At 36.5% G+C, this 23,687-nt stretch overlaps 2 protein-coding genes across 3 annotated transcripts in view; one reads left to right on the top strand and one right to left on the bottom strand.

Annotated features, from left to right (window-relative positions):
• The window catches only part of slc36a1 (solute carrier family 36 member 1), a 31,191-nt gene extending 18,994 nt beyond the window's left edge, over positions 1 to 12,197 (top strand). For both annotated transcript variants that reach the window (XM_083560126.1, XM_083560125.1), the window contains exon 12: positions 11,595 to 12,197. In XM_083560126.1, the coding sequence (XP_083416252.1) occupies positions 11,595 to 11,863 (269 nt within the window). In that variant the 3' untranslated portion in view covers positions 11,864 to 12,197. The remainder of the gene's footprint in view (positions 1 to 11,594) is intronic.
• Positions 12,198 to 13,573: 1,376 nt separating this feature from the next.
• Positions 13,574 to 20,596, bottom strand: mtnr1al (melatonin receptor type 1A like). Its single transcript, XM_083560123.1, has 2 exons — positions 20,373 to 20,596; positions 13,574 to 16,935 (listed from the first exon to the last, which is right to left on the bottom strand). Exons 1-2 carry the CDS (start codon positions 20,557 to 20,559, stop codon positions 16,166 to 16,168), a joined length of 957 nt encoding a protein of 318 aa, XP_083416249.1. The 5' UTR covers positions 20,560 to 20,596; the 3' UTR covers positions 13,574 to 16,165.
• Between the last annotated feature and the right edge of the window lie 3,091 nt (positions 20,597 to 23,687).

Below are 23,687 nucleotides of genomic sequence, written 5' to 3'. Positions count from 1 at the left end.
GCTGTAATTGGTGTATCAACAGTAAGCATGAAGGTTTATTACCACAGATGAATGAACAAATAAATCAGAATCTTCTGCTTTACATACAGTACAAGCCTCAGATAAAACCCAAAGCTTGTGGAAATTGACAGCAGGGGATAAGCAAAAGCCAGAGTTTTTCATTCTTCCTGTCATTTCAGCATTTGAAGTTAAGTCACTTTAAGAATTTAAGACAAGACAAGGTCAACGGCATGTTTCTCCATTCGCCAATGACCTCTGATGAAGAAGAATATATAATGGTATTGCAGGAATTGCAGTGATGTAATGGCTGAACACACGGGAACAGTGTATATTCTCAGGCAGAGAATTATAAACATCTAAAACATAACATGTTCTCTGTATTTTTATGCCCTTTATAATACAGAAACCAATTTAATCTCAAATACACCAAAAAGTTGGCACTAAAAGAGAGAAGCCATGTGTGAAAAATTGAATACACCTTATAATTCAAACGCTTATAAAAACCACCTTCAGCAGCAATAACTTAATCAGTCTCTCAAATTATCCTGAGGAATTTTGGCTCTCCCTTATTTACAGTGTTGCTTCATTGAGGTTTATGGGCATTTGTTTATGCACAGCTTTCTTAAGGTCCTGCCACAGCATTTCACTCTCACTCTGAAGTCTGGACTGTCCATTGGCTATTGCATAGGAGAATGAATCATTTTATGGATTTTATTTCAATTCCCAACATTATAAAAGGTTGTTGACAAATATTGTTCATTCGTATTTTTGCAGGCAAATTGACCATTGTTTTTAATGTAGCAAAAGGCATTCCCCCTGCAGGAAGAAGGGGTCTTGGTTGGTGTAATCAAGTGTACCGTATTTTTCGGACTATAAGCCGCTACTTTTTTCCCACGTTTTGAACCTCGCGGCTTAATTAACGAAGCGGCTTATTTATGAATTTTTCCTAGGTTTTTCCCGGTTTCACAAACTTCAAGCCAAAAAACTGAGCCCCATAACATTAGACCATTGAAATTTCCGAACGGAAACGAAAAAACGCACCTCACCTGTGTTCTGGGCTGCACGGCATCGGGAGAAAAAAAGTTTTTTTTAAACGCACGACGATGCCAAAAGATGAATTTCTGAGAGAAATAGTTGTGAAAGGAAGAAGGAAGACAGTGAACAATGACTTTCTTGGTCGGCTACTGTTTAGATACAAGCCGTTGTAACGCGTTGAGTCTGGGTGAAGGGAGAGCCCGCTAACTCCAGTTGCAACAGAAATCATATAAGCACACACAGGTTTCCAAAACTCGTGCTTTTTAATTTTTTTCGGCAACAGCGTTACGGGTTAGTCAAAGAAACTTAGAACTGAGCATTAGGAAATAATAAGGACATATTCCTCGGTCTTGCACACATGCAGTAATACCGGAAAATGCGGCGGCAGGCTATTCCCAAAATGCCGCTCTGCTCTTAAAGGAGCCACAATATATTTCGCCCGGTACACCGTGTAACAGACTCTGTCTTTCGTTAAAGCCTGTGTAAAGTTCATTAGTTTCAGTGTAGACTGCGGCTTATAGACAGGTGCGGCTTATTTATGTTCAAAATAAAAATCTTTGTCAAATTCAGTGGGTGCGGCTTATATATGGGTGCACTTTATAGTCCGGAAATTACGGTGTATAGGTATTCTGTTGATGCAAAGTGTAAGAAGCTTTGCCCATGCCCCTTCTTGTCACATAACTAGTCCTAAATTTTACTATCACTACTGGCAGAACATTGACAGTTGAGCGCATGAGTGCAGTTCAGCACAACTGAGTGCCCTGTTACCAATGTATGGAACTAAAGCAGATGACTGAACTAAGAGTGTTGATAATAAAGATGGATTAAAAACAGGCAAACATTGCCGAAATGCACATTCAATCATATTGTGCACACAAGATGCACATGTGTGTGTGTTCGGAGTTGATATGTATTTATATCTTGGTGAGGACAAAATGTTTCCATGCTGCTGGGAATGTCTGAGAGTTTTGAAAAGAGGGGAGTGTCTTGGGACATTTGAACAACCATAAAAACAAGCTATAAATTTACCATCTGGTTTTAGAGCTTTAGAGTGTAAGTACGACATAATGTAGCCTCGTTGATAATGATCTTACTGGAGGAAAAAAAAGTGTTTGTGTGCATATGCGTGGATTTGGGGTGTACTTTAAACCATGCTTAAGTGTGGAGCAAACCTAAAACTAATAAAGCAAGGGAATAATGGGCACACAATGGAATTTTAATAAAAAGCATATAATTCTATCTTGCATGTCTATCCAAGTTTGATCTATTGTCCTAGTTTTGAATGATTTCTAATGTACATATGAGCAGTTTTACGTTTCAATTTCACTACAGTCCATTTTTCCAGGTTTTGCAAATAGCTTTCATAGTTGTAGGTACTGTTTTGTAAATGTCATTCGGAATTATATAATACATTTATAATGAAGGACATACAGGGACATATAAAGGCCTCACATAAATTGAGTGGCCAAAAATGAGTGATGGAAAGAGTATAATACATACTGAGTTGAGCAAAAGTAAAAGTACTGGTACTTTAGTATTATGGCATACTGAAGCAAACGTAGGCATCAGGAACTTGAAGTCGTTTGGTGAAAAACTACTTGAGCAATTTTTAACATATTACTATTTCACATGTCAAAAATACCAAATCTAAAAACGTTCTATGTTCGATACTGTTCCCATCTTATATCTGCACGTGAGCTAAGCTAAAGTAAATGACACCTTGATTATTGACAGTAAACAAAGAAAGTTATTGTGAGCTTTCCAGCTAACTTAAAAACCCTAACAGACAAATGAGGTCGATGTTTCAATAGAAAAGAAAGATGAAAGCTTTTATTTGTCACCAAACAAATGCACACAGTTATTTTAGACAACTCAATCCAACTATAACAATCATTATTTCTGGATGGGTTACAAGAACCACTAAGCCTGCTTATAATGATCGCAGTTTAACATGAACTGTTTCTTCTTCATGTACTACGTTATCTGTCAACACAGAGGTAGCATAATAGCATGGTTTACACTTTTAATGACCAATGTGTTTATTGGCAGTATATATTTTTTTCTTAATGAGAGTTTGTTACAACTGAAATTTAATTGGAGAAAACGTTTGGAAAACGAACTGATGCATTGGCAGAGAGCAATACATACATTTGACATGAATGATACCCTTCCTAGCTTCAGATTTGTAGCAAAAAACAGGCAGAAATGGGATTCTCAATATATTTTTTTATCTGCATTAGAAATGTATATGCTTTGCAACAGGACTATTTTAAACCCTAGTGGTGACTCTGTTGGGCGCACTGTGTGCAGAGTAATAAGAGCACTTGCTTTGCCATTGTGGACACAATAAAAAGTTCTTTTTTTTTTATTGCTTGCCTCTGTTGTGTTTGGATTCCCTACTTACAATTGAAACAGTAAGGAATGTTAACAGTAAGCGTTGCTATTCTATTAAACAACTAAGAATAATAGTTTTAAACCCCAGATACGTGCTTTATCCTTACTCGAGTTCATGGAGGTGGATCTAAATTATAAACTGTGACGTGCATCGTGTGGATCAGAACAAAAACATACATTTTAAATAACAAAAAAAAATTGCCTTGGGCTTTGTTGAGACATGTTGCATAAGAAATGGTTTTAAGGTAGCTCTTGCAGAGAAAAAGGCAGAGAAAAATGATATATTTTGTTAACATTAATGCGTCTCTGTTGGTTATTGATTTCAGAAATGGAATTGTTATTACTGCATGTATCTACCACAGTACAATTTTTCTTTCATTATGGTGTAATGACTCTTCATTTCTCAATCTACATTCACTTTGGGTATGCCTGAAGTAAAAAAATTATTTCTGCTTTAAATCATTAGATTTGTGTTTAGCAAAGTTTGTAAGAAATTTTAAACCAAGTAAAACAAAACATGTTTTGGTGGCAGGTTTCCGTTTGTAACATACCAGATTATTACTGTTTTTATGAAAAGCATTAAAAGGGTCTTTTCCAAGCACGGTTATATTGACCAGGCAAATAAGAGCTCACAAACCGGCCATCACTTTAAACATCAATATGGTAACAGGTTTCTTTGCTATGTGTCATTTGTTTGACAAAGAAGCCTTAAAGTCCATTTTTTTCTGGGCTTCTTTTTAGATTCCTGAATGCCGTCATAAGTTTCTAAAGTATGTTCATGATTCGCTCACTCATTTGACTGGAGCCAGCATTGTACACTATTTTCCTTTTTTTTTCCTTTTTCTAGTTTGTCTTGGATCTCTGTTGGGAGCAGTAAAATGCAGGTTCATTCTGTAGACTGTTTTCTGATGTAACCTGTTTCAGGGTTCTAGTAAAGCAGGTTTTTGGGGGCTGGGGTGAAACTCATTTTTCTGATCGGGAACCGGTGGTGGAAATATGCAGAATGAGAACTGTGTTGGTGGAAAACAGGCTAAATGTTGCCTTTTTGGCACATGATGAACCCTTAACGATAGTGTAGAAGATCTTCATCATCTAGTACAAAGTTATCCATTAGATACAGTTTTATCATAGTTCAATACAAAAGGGTCCAGGTTGTGTAATTTATTCAATATAGATTTTTCTCCAGCGTTCTGGTTAAAATCCGCTAGGAGATAAATAAATCCTGTAACAAGATGGCACATTACATTATCACAGGAAATAACGTATTTATTGTTACACCCATATGGAAAATATGCCAGTGTCTAGCTTGTATAATAGAATCTAGCTGGAATGGCCTGAATTTTAGATTATCTATATTTCTGAAATAAAAGATTGTCAAATATAAATGTATGCAGTGGCCTTTTTTTCTCCAATTATCAATTGTGTTTGCGATCTAAACGCAGATGTGCAAAACATACAGGATGATGAATTCACTTTCGACTCTTGTCTGTTTTCAGATTCAGTCACAAATTTTTCTGCGGTTCTTCCTTGGCATCATTAAGCATAATTTTTTGGCATCGTTTCCCAGTCTCAGTAGCACATGCAGATAATGTATATGCCTACAGGCAAGCATTGTGCAACACACAATCTTTGTCAACAAATGTTAACGTTTATTCTCAAGTAGCTGCTCCCTAGAACTTTAATAATGACAGCACTATGAAACCAACTGTCGTTAAACAAGAGATATATAAATATCGTGGATAGTATACTAGACTTAGTAGACATATGGGTCTAAGAACTAGGAACCATTCAATCCATTATCTACAAGATATTAATTTGATTAATAGAGTCTGATTTGTTTTCTCGAATTATTATCCCAGTAAACATTTATCACTATTGATTTGCCCTTTTATGATGGTTTAAAATGATTTAAAATGATCTCAGTGCATAGTGACATACAGGCCAAAAAAAAAAAAAAACACACACACAATTGATATGATGGATATAATCAGACAGGAATGGGCCATGGCAGATATTGACAGGTATCTAATTTGTTTCTCAGCTTTCCTGGTGAGTTTTAATTGACAGGTTATTTTATTTAAAAATTTTTCAAACTTCATTTAAAAAACCTTGAACTCATTGATATTCAAAGAACAATTACTTTGAAATAATTTAAACCCACACTCATCAATCTGTCATTCTACTGGTGATTAACATACCAGCTTTAATACTTGAATATGTTTGATTACATGCCTGTGACTATGTGACGGCTGCATGATTCTGCTTTTCTTCTTGTATCACTAGCTTGCAGTTTTTGTATTCTTAACATTTTAAAATGTATATGATGTAAGCTAAGATTTAAAATGAGTACAACTTAATTCAAATAAGTCATAACTATAATAGTATAATACAGTGTGTATATATATATATATATATGTATATGTATAATAATATTTTGATGAATGTACAACAGGTGTGATAACCAAGTAGCATGGTGCGACACCATTTATATGCCCTTAGAAGCATAGCGTTTCTTTATTTACAGTCATAAATAATTGTTTTAAAACGACAAAACAGACAGTAAATTGTTATCGATCCCTCACAAATATTTAATATTATATCTATTGATTTTGACTGTTGCCTTACGTAACAATGGCTTTACTATCAATACATGCTAATAAGAAATACTTTGTAAATCTGATCACAGCAACCAGTCAACGTTTTATATATATATATTTAACTAGGGTTTACAGATGAAAGTTTGTACTTGATTTTTTTTTTTTAAAGCAACAATACGTAAAAATGAATGCAAACCTTGCTACACTAAATCACCAAAATTATGTGGACTATCAGTTCTATATGTGCCTCTTCTCTGAACTGTTACTACTATATTGAAAGCTTACAGAACTAGGGGGCAAAGGTCCTAAAGACAGGGTTAAACAAGGCTGGAGTAGAAGTAGTCTACACAGAGCCTTGACAATGCCACTGACCATCTTTGCAATGAACTGGAACACAAATTATTTGTCAGGCCTTCATAAGTGGCTAAATCTACTGCTCTTGCAGCTCCCACTGCAAAACTCCCACTGCAACATTTTGAAATCTCCAAAAGGGAGATTTTCCTGGAGAAGTAGAAGCTGATATAGTAGCAAAGAAAACTCACCTTCCTATATATATCATCAGCTCTGTTTTTAAGATAGGATGTTCATCATTCACATCTGAGTGCAACTATCAGGTGTCCACATACAGTACTTTCGGCCATATGTTACACGATTAATCATTTTAAGTGCTCTCGTGAGAAATGCCTTTCAGTCACCTTGTTATTTAATTACCTCTCATCCGTGGGTCTTTGTGAGCTTTCAAAGTGTCAGGGACTTAAATTAAAGTGGCCTTTCTCCCATTTCAATTTGCACTGCTATCTATCTGACCAGCCTTTAAGGTTAGCTTTCAAACTAGAATTTATCTTAGTTATTTACGTAGCCTTTTTTGGTGAATTTGTTAGATTCACCCACCATCCGAAGAATGGTATATTCACCATAATGCAACATAATAAATGTATTTAAAAAATCATTGCACTTCCTTAATCCTCTAAGGCATGGAATTTACCAGAGCTGCACAGGTTGTTGCTGGGATCCTCTTTCACTCCTCCATAATGGCTTCATGGAGCTACTGGATGTTAGACACATGGCGCTTCTCCACCTTCTGCTTGAGGATGCCCTACAGGTGCTCATTAGAATTCAGTTCTGTAGGCAGGCGAGGCAGTTTTCATCTTGGCAGTGAGTTTGGGGTCGTTATTCTTTTGGAAAACTGCTATTCGTCCCAGTTTCTGAAGGGAGGGCATCATGTTCTGCTTTAGAATGTCAGAGTAAATGTTGGAATCCATTTTTCCTTTGATGAACTGCAGTTCCACTTTACCAGCAGCACTCATGCAGCCCCAGACCATGAAGCTACCACCACCATGCTTGACTGTAGGCAAGGCACAATTTTCCCTGTACTCCTCACCAGGGAGTCACCACACATGCTGGACACAAGAAGTTTGCCAAACAAGTTTATCTTAGTCTCATCAGATAACAGGACATGGTTTCAGTAATTCACGCTCTTGGACAGGTTGTCTCCAGCTACATTTCTGCAGGCTTTCTTGTGAGCCAGCTTCAGAAGAGACTTCCTTCTGGGACGACTGCAATGCAAACCGATGTGTGGCGTATGGTCTGAGCACTGACGAGCGGTCCTTCGGCTTCTGCAACATGAAATTAATTTAAAAATAATGAAATGTGCATCTTTATTAAGATAAAATTTTAACTGCTGTGGTATTAAATAAATAAAACATGTCTGAAGTAGCTTTTGATATAATATACATCCTGTGTATGTATATGTATAGAGAGAGAGAGAGAAAGTGTGGGCTGAGAACAGTGTTGACCACACTGTCAATTGTCTTCCTATCAAATCATACCGGTCATGTTTTTTAATCTCACTTGTCTTGTTACTTCTGGTCAAATTTACATTTCCGTGTGTCATTGTCAAGCTTTTGCTGTTTTTTCATGTTCATGTGTTATCATGTGTTTGTATCAACCTTGCTCCTAGTCTTTGTGTTGTTTTGCTTAGCACGGTTCATGTTCAGAGTGTTTCTTTCTGTAGTTTTTGGTTGTTTTGGTTATCACTACATAAAATAGTCTGCACATTTTTAAATTTATTAAGACAAGAAAACGAGAATATGAAAATACATCTTCTCATATAACTGTAAAACAAAAAGAGCAGAAAATGTACAGTTAGAAAGTGCTGACTCTGGAGGCTCCTTGCATGAAATAAAACCTCTCATTCAAAAAGCTAATATAGTCAGATAAGGGGTTACCAAACTACAGCCCAGAGGCAGAATATAAACCGCCCCTACACTTAGAACTGTTTTCTGAAATATCGGTTTCATATCATATCTATAATTAATAACAAAGTTTGGCTTTCAAACAAAAAATTGTAAGATTCACCCAAAAGAAAGGTATATTCAATATAATGTAACATAATAAATGCATAAAAAAAAAAAAATCATCATAAAATCTCCACAATAATACTGATTGTAATGGCCAATGTAATTTTCTCTTATAGAGCGACCTGGACCCCTATTAAAGAAATGTAAAAATTATGTGGCCCTCACAGAAAAAAATGTTTGGGGCCCCCTGGCTTAGATTAAGGTCCAAGATGCACCTCTGTGTGAATGAGTTGCTACTATAGACGTAATGCATATACTGCACATAAACCTGTTATTTGAATTGAACATAAAAGCTGCCGTTAGAAAACTAATCAACATCTTCCAATTTAACATTGCTAATGTATTTATAATTTCTATTATAATCGTGTATATGTAATTTAGTGTTCTAACTGATGCAGAGTACTTTGACTTTTTACACATTTTATACGCCATTATCCTTGTTCATCAAAAGGTCCTCTTTTTAATAGCACTTCTGTATTGTACTTTTTAATTAACTCTGTCTGCCTTCAGGAGGGTCTTTTGGATGTTCTGTTTTTTTGGCCTGCTGCTGATTCTCTAATGGGTAAAAGAAGAACCCATCAAAGAAAAGAGTTATTTGTGTGAGCAAATCGGCGTTTCCATGATTCCCTCTGCCACATTAGTAGCTGCTATAAATCCATCAGACAACCATGATCAGCATTGTGCCTTTTTTTTACTTTATATCTAATACATATCCCCTATTACTACAGAGCATTTTACCATTCCTGGTTTCTGAGCCCAAGGGTTTAGAATTTTCTTGCATGACCATAACTCTAACACTGACTGGTACATTAGATTATTCTACCTCATGGTGGTTTCCTGTATGTCAAATAAAAGTGCAACCTTCTAGCATTCCTTTTGGCTTAATTTAAGAAATTGTCTAAAATTGGCCAAAATCACCAGAGTTCTTGGATAAGTGTCTTTCATCAGGTTCTCTAACCGTGTCACGTTTACTCCACACGTCTTTTTTTTTACAGGCACGCCATCAGCTATGTGTGTTTAAGTGCAAGAAATGAGCATTTGAAAATTTGCTGCTGGTTTTCTAATGGACAAAAGGAGAACCCGTCATAAGAGCGGTGTTACCACAGAGTTGAGTTATTTGTGTGAGCGAGGCTGGCTGTTCACGCTTCATTAGTGGTTGATGAGGATCTATCAGACATGAAACGCATTCAGTTATGGGCATTAGCTGCTCGTTCACTGCGCCCAAAAAACCTTCAAAATACAGGTTCTCAACTCAGCTTTTATTAGTAACACAATTTCTATGCATACAGAAATTATTTATGCATTGTTGTTCTTACTAATACTACTATTAGTAGTAGTAAAATTAACATTTAGTAGACTTTGGTCAGTTTGTAACTTTATAATTCTTGTAACTATTTTAAAACTTACTGCAATCATCTGGTATTCTGTCATGTTTTGTGGTACATTCCTTGGTTTAGTCTAGAAACACTATGATATACACTATATGAACGAAACTGAAGCTAAAGGCAAACAATTGTATTGGGTGTCTTTGAATGCAGTAGCATTACATTTTCCCTTTACTAGTAACTAGGAGACCCAAACCTGTTTCAGCATGACTATGCCCCTGTGCACAATGCAGACTCCATGAAGATGTGCTTTGCATGGGTTAGAGTGAAAGATCTCCTGCTACAGAGGTCTGACCTCAATCCTGTTGAACATATTTGGGATGAATTGGAACGCTGACTGCACCCCAGGCCTTATACACCTCACTTACATCAGTACCTGACTTTACTAACGCCCTTGTGTCTGAATAAGCACAAATCTCCACAAACACACTCCAAAATCTAGTTGAACATCTTTCCTGAAGAATGGAAGCAAATTGGGATTAAATGTGGTTGATGCTCCAAGAAAAAATAAATAAATAAATGCACCTACCATATTAATGACTAGGTGTCCGAAATTTTTGGCACTACAATGTATATTATTAATACTATATTTTCAGTGCATACTCAGCATACTCATACTAGTATGTTAGACATAAACAAGGAATGTACTACAAAACAGAATATCAGATGTGGTGCCAGTGTTTTTATATATGAGCTACAAATTGACTAAAGTCTACTAAATGTAAATAATAATAAGATAATAATTATACAGTATATTCATTCTCATACTAGATTTTTCATACTATATTTGCATGCATACTTATAATTTAAGCATATGGGATTCAGAGTCGTCCGTGCATCAAATCAAATCAAAGACTGTAGTCAAGTTATCACAAGTTCACATCATGATGATGCCACAGCCATCTGGGAGCTAAGATAGCAAAATTAGCCTTAATCTCTAATCCTGGCCCGAATCCTAGAGATGGCATTTTCTCACCCCTTTTTATTCACACAGACTTCAACCAATTGTGGGTGTCTTAAAAATTGTGAAAGACGGCAATTCGCTCTTTCCTCTGAATGTGTTATGCAGTCACTCTGTGACACAGCATATGAGCACCAGTATGGAAAGATATGGCTGACTGGCTTCATCCATCTCAGAAGTAGCATGTGCATATTGTATGTGTAGTCAGTGTTTCAAATCATCTTACAGGTGTTTATAGCAGACCATTCATCTTTCACTCCAATTCATATAAGCCATATACATTGCTCTTCCGGAACTCACAGGGTTACGTTCTAAGACGAGTTCAGAAAATCCGTGAATTTTGGACGCACCTCCGCACCACCTATGGTACCTTAGTAAATTAATCTAGACTTTATGTCACTTTAATACAATAATGTGTTTTAAAAATTGTTATGAAATTTGTCAGTGAAAACATAGTTTAAAATGTTATTCCTAAAATTCATTAACATTCGGTTCCGCTGCGGATTCCCAACTTGCTGTTAGTTAGGTTCTAAATGAGAACCCGCAAATTTTCCAAACTGCGAATTATCAGGGGTTTACTGTATTAATGAAACTTGCTTTGTGCACAGGGGTATGCTGGCACAAGTTTGGGTCACCTAGAAAATGTATTGTATACAATTGTGTGCCTCCAACTTCGTGTTAACAGATTGGGGAAAAATTTTTTTCCTGTATTGGGACATCTGTAAATTAGTTTAGCTCAAATAGTATATTTCCCACTAGGAATTATTAGTTACAAAAATCTTTTTCTTTTTTTAAACTCCACAGATGATCTTGACAACATTATGAGAAAATAACTTCCTTGCCCTTATGTGTTCTTTTGCAGGTGCGTTGGCTATTCTGATTCCAGAGCTAGACCTGGTCATCTCTTTAGTAGGTTCTATCAGCAGTAGTGCTCTAGCACTCATATTTCCTCCTCTGCTGGAGATCATCACCTTCCACACAGAAGGAATTTCACCCTTTGTGCTAAGTAAAAACATAGTCATCAGCTTAATTGGCCTGGTGGGCTTTTTAACCGGGACCTATATCTCTATTGTGGAGATCATCCATCGCAGTCATACTAAACAGAGTGGAGTCTTTCAGGTCTTCTGGTGACAGTCCTATTGAACAAACTGGTTGGGCAAATGCTGATCTGCATGTTATATTGAGATGGTCCTCAAATACTATCAGACTGGGTATATTTGAGTAAAGCTATTTCTGTTTTATTCATCTTTAAACAAATGTACAAATCCAAAGATTTTTGGAGTAGTTTTATTATTGTTTTATATTTGTAATGATTTTTTATTATTTAGTTTTATGTTTCAAATATGTTGATGTGATCAGGTAATTTTTTTTTTTGCGTACTGCTGTAATCTTCTGATTATGCCATTAGCCAAACTGAAATAAGGATTAAGCGAGGTTTTGTCAATTAAATGCAAAATGGGCAAGATGTTGAGTTTCTTATCAGAAGGTTGCGAGTTTAAATTCCACCGCCATTAAGCTGCCACTGCTGTGCCGTTGAAAAAGGCCCTTCTTTCGGAAGATGAAGATCCAACTCAAAGGTCGCATTTTGTCACCATTGCGGAGATTTGAAAATTGAAAATTGAACCAGAGGCTTTAACACTGTAGTTGTCATATTAATAAAGGTGTTTGGGGTTTCCAACTTTAAGCTCAAGATTTTTAGAGAGTCTGTCTGTCAGACACCATTCTTCTGTTAGAAGAAGAGGTTCCAGAGGCCGACATGACCACATTCCCCACAGAGCTCTCTCCAGAGAATAAAATGGCATCCCAACATGAAAAACTTCAACTTGATGACTCCAATCATGCTGTTTTCATGCTAGAGGCTGACAGTGCAGCCTCCTAAGTCAAGCTCCAGCCCAAAGTTGACGCAGGACCTGTTTGTGGTAGAGCAGCAAGGCCTCTCAAGCCATGCCCATGCTAAGGCCTACAGTGAAGCCTGCCAAGCCATATTCATGCTAGAGGTCGACAACAGACCCTCGGTGCTCAGAGTAGCTCAGTGATTAAGATTTTGAACTTCTAATCAGAAGGTCATAAGCTCAAAACCCACTTTTTTTGGGGGACTACAGAGTCATGCTACATTTCAATGAGTTTAGTGTATAAAACACATGTTGTGAGTCACACATTAACAAAAAGATCTACAAACACGTACAAAGACTCCTAACACAGAGGAAACCCAAATAGGTCCTTCAGTCCATAGATCCAACTATAAGTAGCATTCTTTCCACAGTCTTTAGAGTAGGACCTGTGAGACAAAGCAGTTTTTAGGTGTACAGAAGTAGTAAAGCATCTTTTATCAGCAACAATTTAAGAGGATTAATAGATGGTTGCTGGATAAACAATGGTAGATAGGAGACAATTAGTCCCTTTGGTCCTGGTCCTGTTTGTCCTTGTGCTGTTCCTCTCATACAAGAAACCCACTGAATACATTTTTTGGTAAAATAGTTGGGTAATAATAAAAAAAAACATGATCAACTGTTGGATTTAATTCATAATATTTTATTGTTTTATCTGCTGGTAAAGCAATACAAATATACAACACCTCTATGCTTAAATGTAAGTACTGAACATTTTTATTAAAGAGCTTGGTCCTAGGTTCTATATATTGTCAATTACACCAGTTAAATTACAGATATCAGCACCACTGCGGTATCCAATGCAAACACTGTTCATGGTCACTATACATACATTTATAAAAACATACCTGAGAAACTGACCGAACACACCCTTGATGTGGCCTGCTGGTAGGAATACAATTGAATTTTATTATTTTTTTTTTATTTTATTTAGATCATAAAAATCAACAAACATCTCATCAAGTTTTTTCATTTTTTTATTTTCACTGAAAATGCTTTTTTCTTTAAAGTCAGTATGTCTAAATTAATTTTCGTATTTAACAAACATCAAAAAATAAATCGTGGTGCAAGATCTTCAACATTACTGTAAATTGTTAGTTTAACTTCAAGACAGGATGAGGGATTCATGTTTACAGTAGCCATAGCTTATTGAATATTGAAACCTTAATGCGCATATCAAAGCATTTATTACTTTTTCATGAATAAATTCACATTTGTGAAGCTTGGCAGATTGCTGTGGTATAAGTGAAATAGTGTTCGTAACGGCATGCATTCATCTTCCAATAAATAATTTTACTATTAAAAACGTTTTTAATTTCTTTCTATTTGTTGTTCAAAAAAATCTTTTGCTTGGTGTGAATGCTAATTTCAACAAAAACCTTTGAAGTGAAATAATCATAGTATTATGGTTGACACACAAATCACCAAGTGATCCTCTGGAGTATCCACCATAATGCCTTTAAGAATTCAATTGCCCAACTTGCAAGATATGCCTCTTCACACTTGGGGTTAAGTATGTAAGCTGTCTTAGCAGTGTATTTGATCTACAGCTTTCTCATGGCTTCTGAATTTTTTCCACTTTTCCTGAGGCATAAATTTGTCACCCAACAGATCCTCCACTGACATGAGATGTCAAGTCAAAGATTTGCTTGTTTCACTGCTACACCTGTTCTGAAAGAATAGAATTGGCCTGAAGCACTTGATGACAGAAAGCCCCCGACATAGAAATGCCTTTTGAATCCTGTCAGAACAAGCAGATGATGTTTGTTGTTGTTTTTTTTTACTCAGTAGTTTGTTCTCAAGCCAAAATAAATAATAACTAGGGTTTAGGTTAAAAAACAGCTAGTAATTACAACTGTAACATTTCTTCAAATATGTCTATATGTGCCAAATGACCTTTAAAAAAAAAGGTAATATGCATATTACATTGCACAGTGATAGTTATGTCAAGAACATTCCAGACATATGCATGAAAAAATATTACTGCATTCCAATATTCTCAATACCTCAGAACACTTCAATAGGATAGGGAGTGCTTTGTAATTTTCTATAACTGCAACAATCTCTCCCTCCCTCTCTCTTTCTCTCTCTCTCTCTCACACACACACACACCACAGTGTACACAATGTCCATTTAGTTAGAAAAAGACCAAGCAAATTGCTTCTGCATTTCAAAACACAAAATATTTGGTTTTCTTGTGGAGAAAACACAAAATTCTGAATTGCAAATTTGATTAAAACCATAGAATTCTATATTACATTAAAATTTCCTTTAACAAAGTGTTTGGGTTAATATTCAGCTCCTATAATATTTGCCATTCTCATTGTTTTAGAAACATATCGTTTTATCAGATTCAAGTCTTAACTTTCTCTCTTGTCTGATACACTATTTGCGTATGTAGATTTTAATTCTGATTAATTGTGTTCTTTATGCCTGCGTAATAGTGGGCTGTAATAATGATATGACTTTGGTCTTGAAGACCTGCTAATCGTCTCATACTTGGAAATTGATGGGTTTGATCAGAGATGTACAATAATACTTTATTATATGTTGAGATTGATTTATTATGAAATACAGTATAGTCTCTGTATGAATGGCAAAAGCTAAATGTGTTACTCAGGTCTTAGGAACATAAGATATAAAGTTGGAGAAACAAAGAAAGGGTTTGGATAATAAGGAAACTTATTAACATATCATTAATGTCCATAGTGTATTGGATGTTGCAGGGTGTTCATGATGCACTCCTATAATAGATGCTTTATTTTGGTCAGGGTTAGTGAGATAGAGCTAATAAAGTTAGATCAAATATTGCAGGAAAGTCCATCATGGACCACATTTTCTGCAGAATCTGGTGGGTGTGGGATAAAATAGATACCTCAATACTTCATTTTTTGCTTATGTGAAAAAATCCTGAGAGGATATGTTTGTTAATTTTGAGAATAAAGCCTTCTGAAAACCAAGAATTTCGAATCTGCTTATTCTTTTTGTTTGTTTTTTTGCATCAATGAAAAATTTAATCTTTATCATCAAATAAAAATGTTGGCACTGGTACATTATTTTTGGATTCTTCAAAAATTATTTGAATGCTTATTTTGTGACTGTATGAAACATTTCATACCTTTTCAGACCTGGAAATGTGTTTCTACTCAACACTCACTTCACTGATGAATCCCAGTGTTCTAGCGGTTAATTACTGAAATCAAGATTAACTAAGACATTATGCTTGACAAAGCTTTTGTTGGTAGATGCAGTTGCCATTTTCTCACAGACAACACCATAATTTTGGGATAATGGGATATTTTGTTCTTTAATTATAGTATGTTGTAAAGGTATGTTGTACATTCGGCTCACACATTGATACGCAAACCTAAGCATACTGTATAAAATATTTTAATGTACACAATATGTCCCTGCCCATTAAGTTTTATAAAGAAATACAGTAAAAAACATGAGATGCCATGAATGATGCAAAACAAACAGTGAATTCAGGGTATGCTAGTAAAATTCACAGTGCACGTCTCCTCTTTGGGGAAAAAAAACAAAATTAACAATGGAACTTAAAAAGACAGAGCACAATTCTTTTGTACTCCTTTCGAAAATTGTTGTTGAGTACGCCGTAGATAACAGCATTCAAGCAGCTGTTGAAATAAGCCATAAAGTAACTGGCTGTGAAGAGCCATACAGGAATGTGCTGGCCTAGAGTAGGCTGGATGGCCACTGCCAGGCCAATAAAGTTCAGCGGGGCCCAGCACACAGCAAACAGCACAAACACCACAAACATGGTGAGAAAGTTACGAAGGTCATGTGGCGTGATTTTGAGCCGGTTGTCTGGTTTGACGCGTTTTCGCACCTGGATGACAAGGATCCAGATGCGCAGGTAGCAGTAGGTGACAATGCTGATAGGAAGGATGAAATGCACCACCACCACCATGATAGTGTAGAGTGAGCTGACTGACTGGGCAAACGTGCATGAATAAACACGTGCGTCGTATCGCAAAGATTCTACGAACCAGTTGGGCGTGATGGCTATGATGGTAAGGACCCACACGAGCGCCACATAGCACACAGTGTTCCTTTTCGAGAAGATCTTGTCATAGTTAAGGCTGTGGCAAATGTAACAGTAGCGGTTGATTGCGATGCCGGTTATGTTAAAGATGGAGCCAATGACACTGAGCCCCATCACAAAGCCACTGATTTGGCAGTGGATGTTTCCTGCGATCCAGCCGTTGTTGAAGATAGCAGTTAAGACCATCGGGTAAGGATAGATAGCAATTACAAGATCTGCTAAAGCCAAACTCACCACAAAGGCATTTCCTAGGGAATAGGATAAAGGAAATCATGGTTATTTCATCATACCTTCTGTGACTGGTAGAATAAAAAAAAAAAAAAAAACAGTCCTTACTTTGATCACTTTGCCTAATAATACTTAGAATTAACACGCACTCTTCAGTAGTACCTAAGATTCATGGTGTAATGAAATTTCGGTTTGACTTCATTTTTGTTCAAATATCTTTCATTCATTTTCTCTGCTGTAGGCTCCCTTTCTTACCCACCACTAGAAATTAGCCCTTGCTGAGATGGATGCATAATGCAACAGTGCTTTAGTCTATGAGTCTCCTTAGCTTATCTGCTCAAAGAAAAAATCAGATTCCCAAGGTGATTTGTTTTTATGCTAACATCACTATATGTACCATAGTGCTTGTCATTTTGTAGATCACTAACAATGGATATTTAAGACTAGGTCCTACAATCCACCTAGAAGAAATTTGAAAATGCTATACAGACTTACCCCCAACCAGAGGTGTAAAAATAGGGTATGCGATATATGTAATGCATAGAGGTGCCACATATTGGGGGGTGCCATTGCATGTAGTGTATTTATTCTTGTATTCTTTTTGGGGAAGGGGGGCACCAAACATGATCTTGTATACCCCTCAGCAAACGTTCAGTTGCACCTATGCCCACAAAATTCTGATGTCCTAGGAAAAAGTTTTGTGCTTAATTGCAATGTTAATATTTATGAATAAAGAAATGTTGATGCTTTACAAACAAATAAAAATTGCCTGCAGGAGGATCCAGGGAAACATGCTATTGGGTCATTTTGAACTGTCATGAGAAATAAAAACAGCATACAAATCAGCTCAAGGTGCTTTAGGAAACACATTACCCACCCAGCACTGGGCCAATTTCACATTCAGATGTGCAATCAGGAAGGAATAAGGCAATAAAAATGCTGCAAAATCCATTATGAAAAGATCTCACAACCATCCCTGCCTCACTAATGATTGCCTTTTTATTTATTAAAATCTAATTCAACTAGTTTAGTTTCAGTTTAAAACCTTTCCCATTAAAAATGTATTTGTCATTTTAGGATTAGCATCGCTCCTGTGGCCTGGTTAATAAGAAAATATAGCCATGATTTACTTTTCTTGCATTTGTGTCACTGGAGGCCAGGCTTTGAATTTTTGAAATTGATGAGTATATATTTCACACTTGCCCCTTCCATGGCTAATCCTTCAGTATGACCCTGATGGAGTGCTACGCTGACTTAATCACTAACATTATAATCATCCTGCAAGACGACATTCTTACATTTATAGAACAGTGAAACAGAACAGGTCGTGTCCTAGGAAAGTACATTTCGAAGGTGTAGCTGTCTAGACGGTTCAGTCTCTGACATAACCGAGTGTCTTTAGCATTTTTAACGATATGACTGTTAGCTTTAAGAGCTAAAAACAGCTATGCATATATAATTATTGACGTTGTAAATGTGGAGAATCGAGTATTAGAAGGTGCTGCAGCATTCAAATGAAATGCAAGGCAAGTCATCTTGGGGAAAAGCTGTAAGCCACAGTGTGAATTTTTTACTGAGTTATGGCACTGCCTGTGGTCAACATAGTGAGTTAATAAGCAGGATCAATGTTGAAACGTTGCATAGATCAGGGTGGATATGTTTCTAGTTTCAGCAAGAAAGCACTTGTGTTTACAACTGCCTTTTGTAGACACAAGAACACAAATCAATTTTGCGAGTGTTGTAAATCATGTCTGAAATGCAGGCTGAAAAATTCATGTCCCATGAGTATATAAGCAATGGAATAGGCTTTTTTCATCTGAAAGTGAATCATGAGGCATGTCCTGTCTTTTTCATGGTTTGGTCATGGGCATTTAAATTTTAATTATTTTTCAAATTTTAGTTTCAAGGAATCTGACATGGCAATTTCTTGCAAAATTAAAAAGCAAAGTGAAAATTCAATGCAAGGCAGTTAATGCAAGACTCACTGGCCACTTTAATAGATACAACAGTACAGTCACTTATAGACCTTTTTGTTTCAGTATGTGCAAAAGTCAACGTATGTACAAAATGAATAACGACTGAAAGAATCTCAGAGGTTTTGAATGCGATATGAAGATGCAGTGCAGTGATCTGGTTTATATTTACATCATTGGTAAAAAATTGATTAAGAGGTTTAGACACATTATATCAGGTTTCTTGCTGTACAAATTAAAATGACCTTTAAATGTATTTTTTCTGAAATATTTACAGTATCTGGACAATCCATTCAAGGAGCAAAAATCCAAAGTTGACATACTTGTTTATGTACATGGCTTTTAACTGTACATCCACCCAATTTTAAAGGTCATCTTGGATTACTGTATTGATTGTAGGACCGTGTCTGAATATCAGGAAGAACTGACAGTGCTGTTCACAGCACCTTCTGTAATTCTTATCACTTTATAGACCTAGTCTTTTTAGTATTGGTGGTTACTAACATCACAGGACTTGCTGACATCATTCAAGATCAGCTTTGGCACTAATCTCACAAATATTGTCAGTCTGCAGTGTACAAGCACAAATAACGCCCCCTGTGTGAAGCACGCATAAACATAGAAAGTTTTATAATGTTTGCACAATGTTCGTTGTGTTCAGTATTTGAAAAGCAGCTTGACCATCGCCCTGTGCCCTAAATATATAACACCCCAGATTGTACATATCACCTCACATGCTCTGCATATGCCTTTCAGGGTCACGGTCTTCTGAGTATTTTACAATAATGATTGTACATATTGGCCCAAAGCATTAGGACTAGTTCAACTTAGCAAAAATCTGAAAGGTTATAGCGAAAGAAAGAAAGAGCAAAAGAAGGCGTGAAAGAAAGAGCGAAAGAGCGAAAGAGCGAAAGAGCGAAAGAGCGAAAGAAAGAAAGAAAGAAAGAAAGCATCAATTACAATAAAGTTTGACACTTTTGATGCTTGGACTCCTAAAAAAAAAAAGGAGCATCATTTTGTAAAAAAAAAAAAAAAAGAAAAAAGTATCAAACAAAATATAGAAAGAAATGAAATGTGAGAAAATGTGTTATATAAACAGTTTATATGTTAGATACTGTTTCACTGTGATAATGTCACTCATAACTGAATGGACCCAAAAAGAAATAATAATAAATAAAAAATAAAAAAAATTTTTTATCACAAATTTGAATAGATTACATTTAAAGATTAAATAGTGCACTAGTTCTCAACGTTGGTCCTGGACTTCCTGCATGTCTTAGTGATGTCTCATCTATAACACACCCAATTCAAGAAGGATTTTCAATTACACAAGTAAGTTCTCCATTACCAGTTTGGCATTTGTGGTACATCATGGAAGCATGGTTTCTCAAAAACTAACAGTCTGAATGCTGCATTTCAAATCTAATATGCAGAATGAATATGGAATAAAAAAGGACGTGGAATTAAACCACATTGTCGCCTACCTGTTTTCCTGAGTTTCCTGTTTCTGAAAACCGACACGATGACCAACAGGTTGCCCAGCACGTCCACCACTATAGTGGTGATAAGCACGCCTGCCAGCAGAGTGAGCTTCCAAGGGAACGAGAGAGTCTCGTCGTTTCCGCGGGAGGATAAAGCGTTTCTGAGAGGGGCGGCCGTCTCCTCCACCATCCTCACTTCATGCTGCAGCCGCTCGGACGGCGGCACGCGCCACAACCCTCCACGCCAGTGGCACATTCAGGGCGAGCTCGCGGCGCTGCTCGGTGCCCGGCCTCGGAGCGTGCGCGCGCGCGTTCACTGCGCTCCAGAAAGCGGCCGCGGCGCGCAGCCCCAACAGCCTCGGAACACTGACGCCATAAAGCCACGCGTGTCATGTCACTACATGGGGAAAAAGTAATTCACAGAGTTCTCTGCGGCAAGAGCGACACCGAGCACCTGTTCAACTCTCAAGCAAGTTTACAACTGCTTTTCAAACAGTTAGGAGGAATTAGAGTGCGTGTACTAGAAGACCACGAATCTTGTGTCCTGGCAGGTTCTTGGGAAAGTCTTTTTGTGCTTTTGATACCCGAATCAGAAAAAAGCAACAGATGCCATGATTTCTGCACGTCTTCTTCTTGCCCGTGCCTCTTGCGCTGACGATGCTGATGCTGATGCTGCAGTTAGTGCTGATGTTGCGCGCGCTAAGTTGCCTTTTGTGTTCTCGCGCTCTCGCTGCTAAGCCTCCCTGTTTCCCTGACTCACACTCTAACTACAGTGCACGTGCTCGCAACGCCAGCCTACAACAATCACCATAAGTAAGCAGTTTTTAGCACGGAAAAACACACCAACCGTTCCATATCTACTATGCTATGTACAATGGATAAACCACTGGATAAACACCTAGTGGTTTGGCATGGAGTGTGCATTTGGCAACAGCTGTTTTGCACGAAATAATGAACTGATTAAATCGTACTTTAGTAAGTGGAAGTAAAGGTATACGTGCCATTTTTATAACAAGGATTTCAGAGACGTTTTAGAGCGGTCAATTACTGCAGTGTAATTTATTCAGACTTGATTCCACTGTGCATTCTGTCATGATCTCAGGTCAGAATTGCATTAATAACCATGGCCACTTGTTTAAACAGAATGCTAATAAAGGCAAAGCAATGCACAAAGCAAACAACTTGCACTGTTAATCCATATGAAAGATTGCAGGTGGAAATGGCAGGAGAGAGAGTGAGAGGTCAGAGATATCGGATTTTACTGAAATGCAAAAAGAAATGAAGACAGTTTACCCACTGAGCCAAATTAATTAGTGTGTTATATACCCCTAGAAACAATATTTGTTTATATAGTATATATTACCAGTCAAAATGATCTCCAATTTGTTTTTATTGATTTATGAATGGATTTATGTTAAGTTTGATCATGTAATTGTTTTATAATTTTGCTTTATTAATGAATCCCATATAGATTAGGCCTTTTTCAATCTCAGAAGCTGTTCTATTTACTGTGATAGGCTGTAAAGAGTTGATTATAATGCCCTGAGTGACAAGTCAAGCCCTGGAGAACGATGTTGTGCTTTAATGCAGCATATGACCTTGCAGTGAGTGATGATTAAGCCATAGGTCACTGAGCCTGAGTACTTATTGAACCACACTGTGCACAATCGACTGCAACAACTACTGTATGACTGTACAGACAAAAAATAAATAAATTAATAAATATATGGAATGGAATGGAGTTGAAACGTAAATAAAAGGAATGGTGTTCTCGATCAGCTGTTTGATGGAATCTTTCTCTATCTCTAAATCCCTTATGTTAGTAGATTTTGTGCAGAAGAGGAGAAATAGCTCATGGGTGGGAATTGGCAATGACTTCAGCAAGGAGTAAATGGGGAAAAATGTTATTAGTTGTGTATTCCTTTTTTAACCTTATGGTTTATTTTTGTCTTACTTTCTGTTTCTATGGATAATCCCTTATGAATGCATGAATTAAAAATAAACCTTTATTTAAAAAATCATTCTTTCATAGATTATCTAATTAGGATGCTATAAAAAAATTCAAAAAAAGAAAATGCTGCCTTATTTATAAAGACTGTCTTGTGTTTGTTCTGGACATCCTTCTAATACACAGAGTACTTTATAATATATTAGCCTGATACAACCAGAAAGAACTGGTTCTTCTTAAGGTTACTATCATTACTTTGGTTAAGAAAAAAAAATTAGGGGACAAAAAAAATACTTTATTGTTGAAAGAGGTCAATAGACAGAGTGGTTTGAGCTGCCAGGAAGGCTACAGTAACTCAGATTACCACTGTACAGCCATGGTGAGCTGAAATCCATCCCAGCATACACAACAAAATTTGAGACACATTTGTTACAAAAGTGGTAGACCATTTCAGTCAGCCAAGAACAGAAAGCTGAGGCTGCAGTGGCTGGATGATGGACCACCACTGGCTAAGCCTTTATTAGGAAATTCTGTGAACTTGTGACCTTCCGATCAGTCTAATGCCTTAACCAATGAGCTACCGCATCCCTCTATCTAAAATAAGTTGCAGGATCTAAATTGTTATGCTATTTGAAGTGTGATTTTGTTTGGTAATATAGCTAACGTTTTATAAAATAGATCAAAACTCACACGATCATAGAGAGATTTGATGGTACCAATATCATTTTTCTCCATAATTTTTTAATTTCACAAATGTGGATTGTATTAAAGCAGAAACTTTTCTACAAATGGAAAAAAATTCAACGTCAACTTATTTCTTAACCAGGGATTTATTTCAATAAATCTAATAAGACTGAGCAAAACCTTTTACCTGCTGTGTGTTTCTGATGATAAAAAACATAAAAAAATTAATAAAATAAAACACAAGCCATGGAACATTACCTGAAACACCTTCACAAGTACAAAGTGATCATGTATCAGTTTGATATATATATATATATATATATATATATATATATATATATATAGCATACCAGTTTGGTGAACTACGTAAGGTTCTAAGCCGTATTTCTATAAACACAACAGATTTGTAAACCTACCATGGGAATCATACTATATACTACATACACATTAACAGATGACTGTAATTTAGTGTAACTTGAAGGTTATAGCAAAGCTTTGCTGTAGAAATATAGAGTAGATACAAACAGGTATGTAGGTGAAAAAAAAGCAAAACAAAAAAGCAATGATCAGGGCAAGTGGTCAATGCAGTAACATGATGAATGAAGAAATAAAGACACTGATGAGATACAAATGTGAGTTTTTTAAACTAAAAGACTTGAAAGAATTTGTGAAGTAAGAAAGAAAGA

The sequence above is a fragment of the Silurus aristotelis genome (genome assembly GCF_946808225.1).
Source record: "Silurus aristotelis genome assembly, chromosome: 14".
Lineage (NCBI taxonomy): Eukaryota > Metazoa > Chordata > Actinopteri > Siluriformes > Siluridae > Silurus > Silurus aristotelis.
This window is presented reverse-complemented; position numbering and strand designations above follow the sequence as displayed.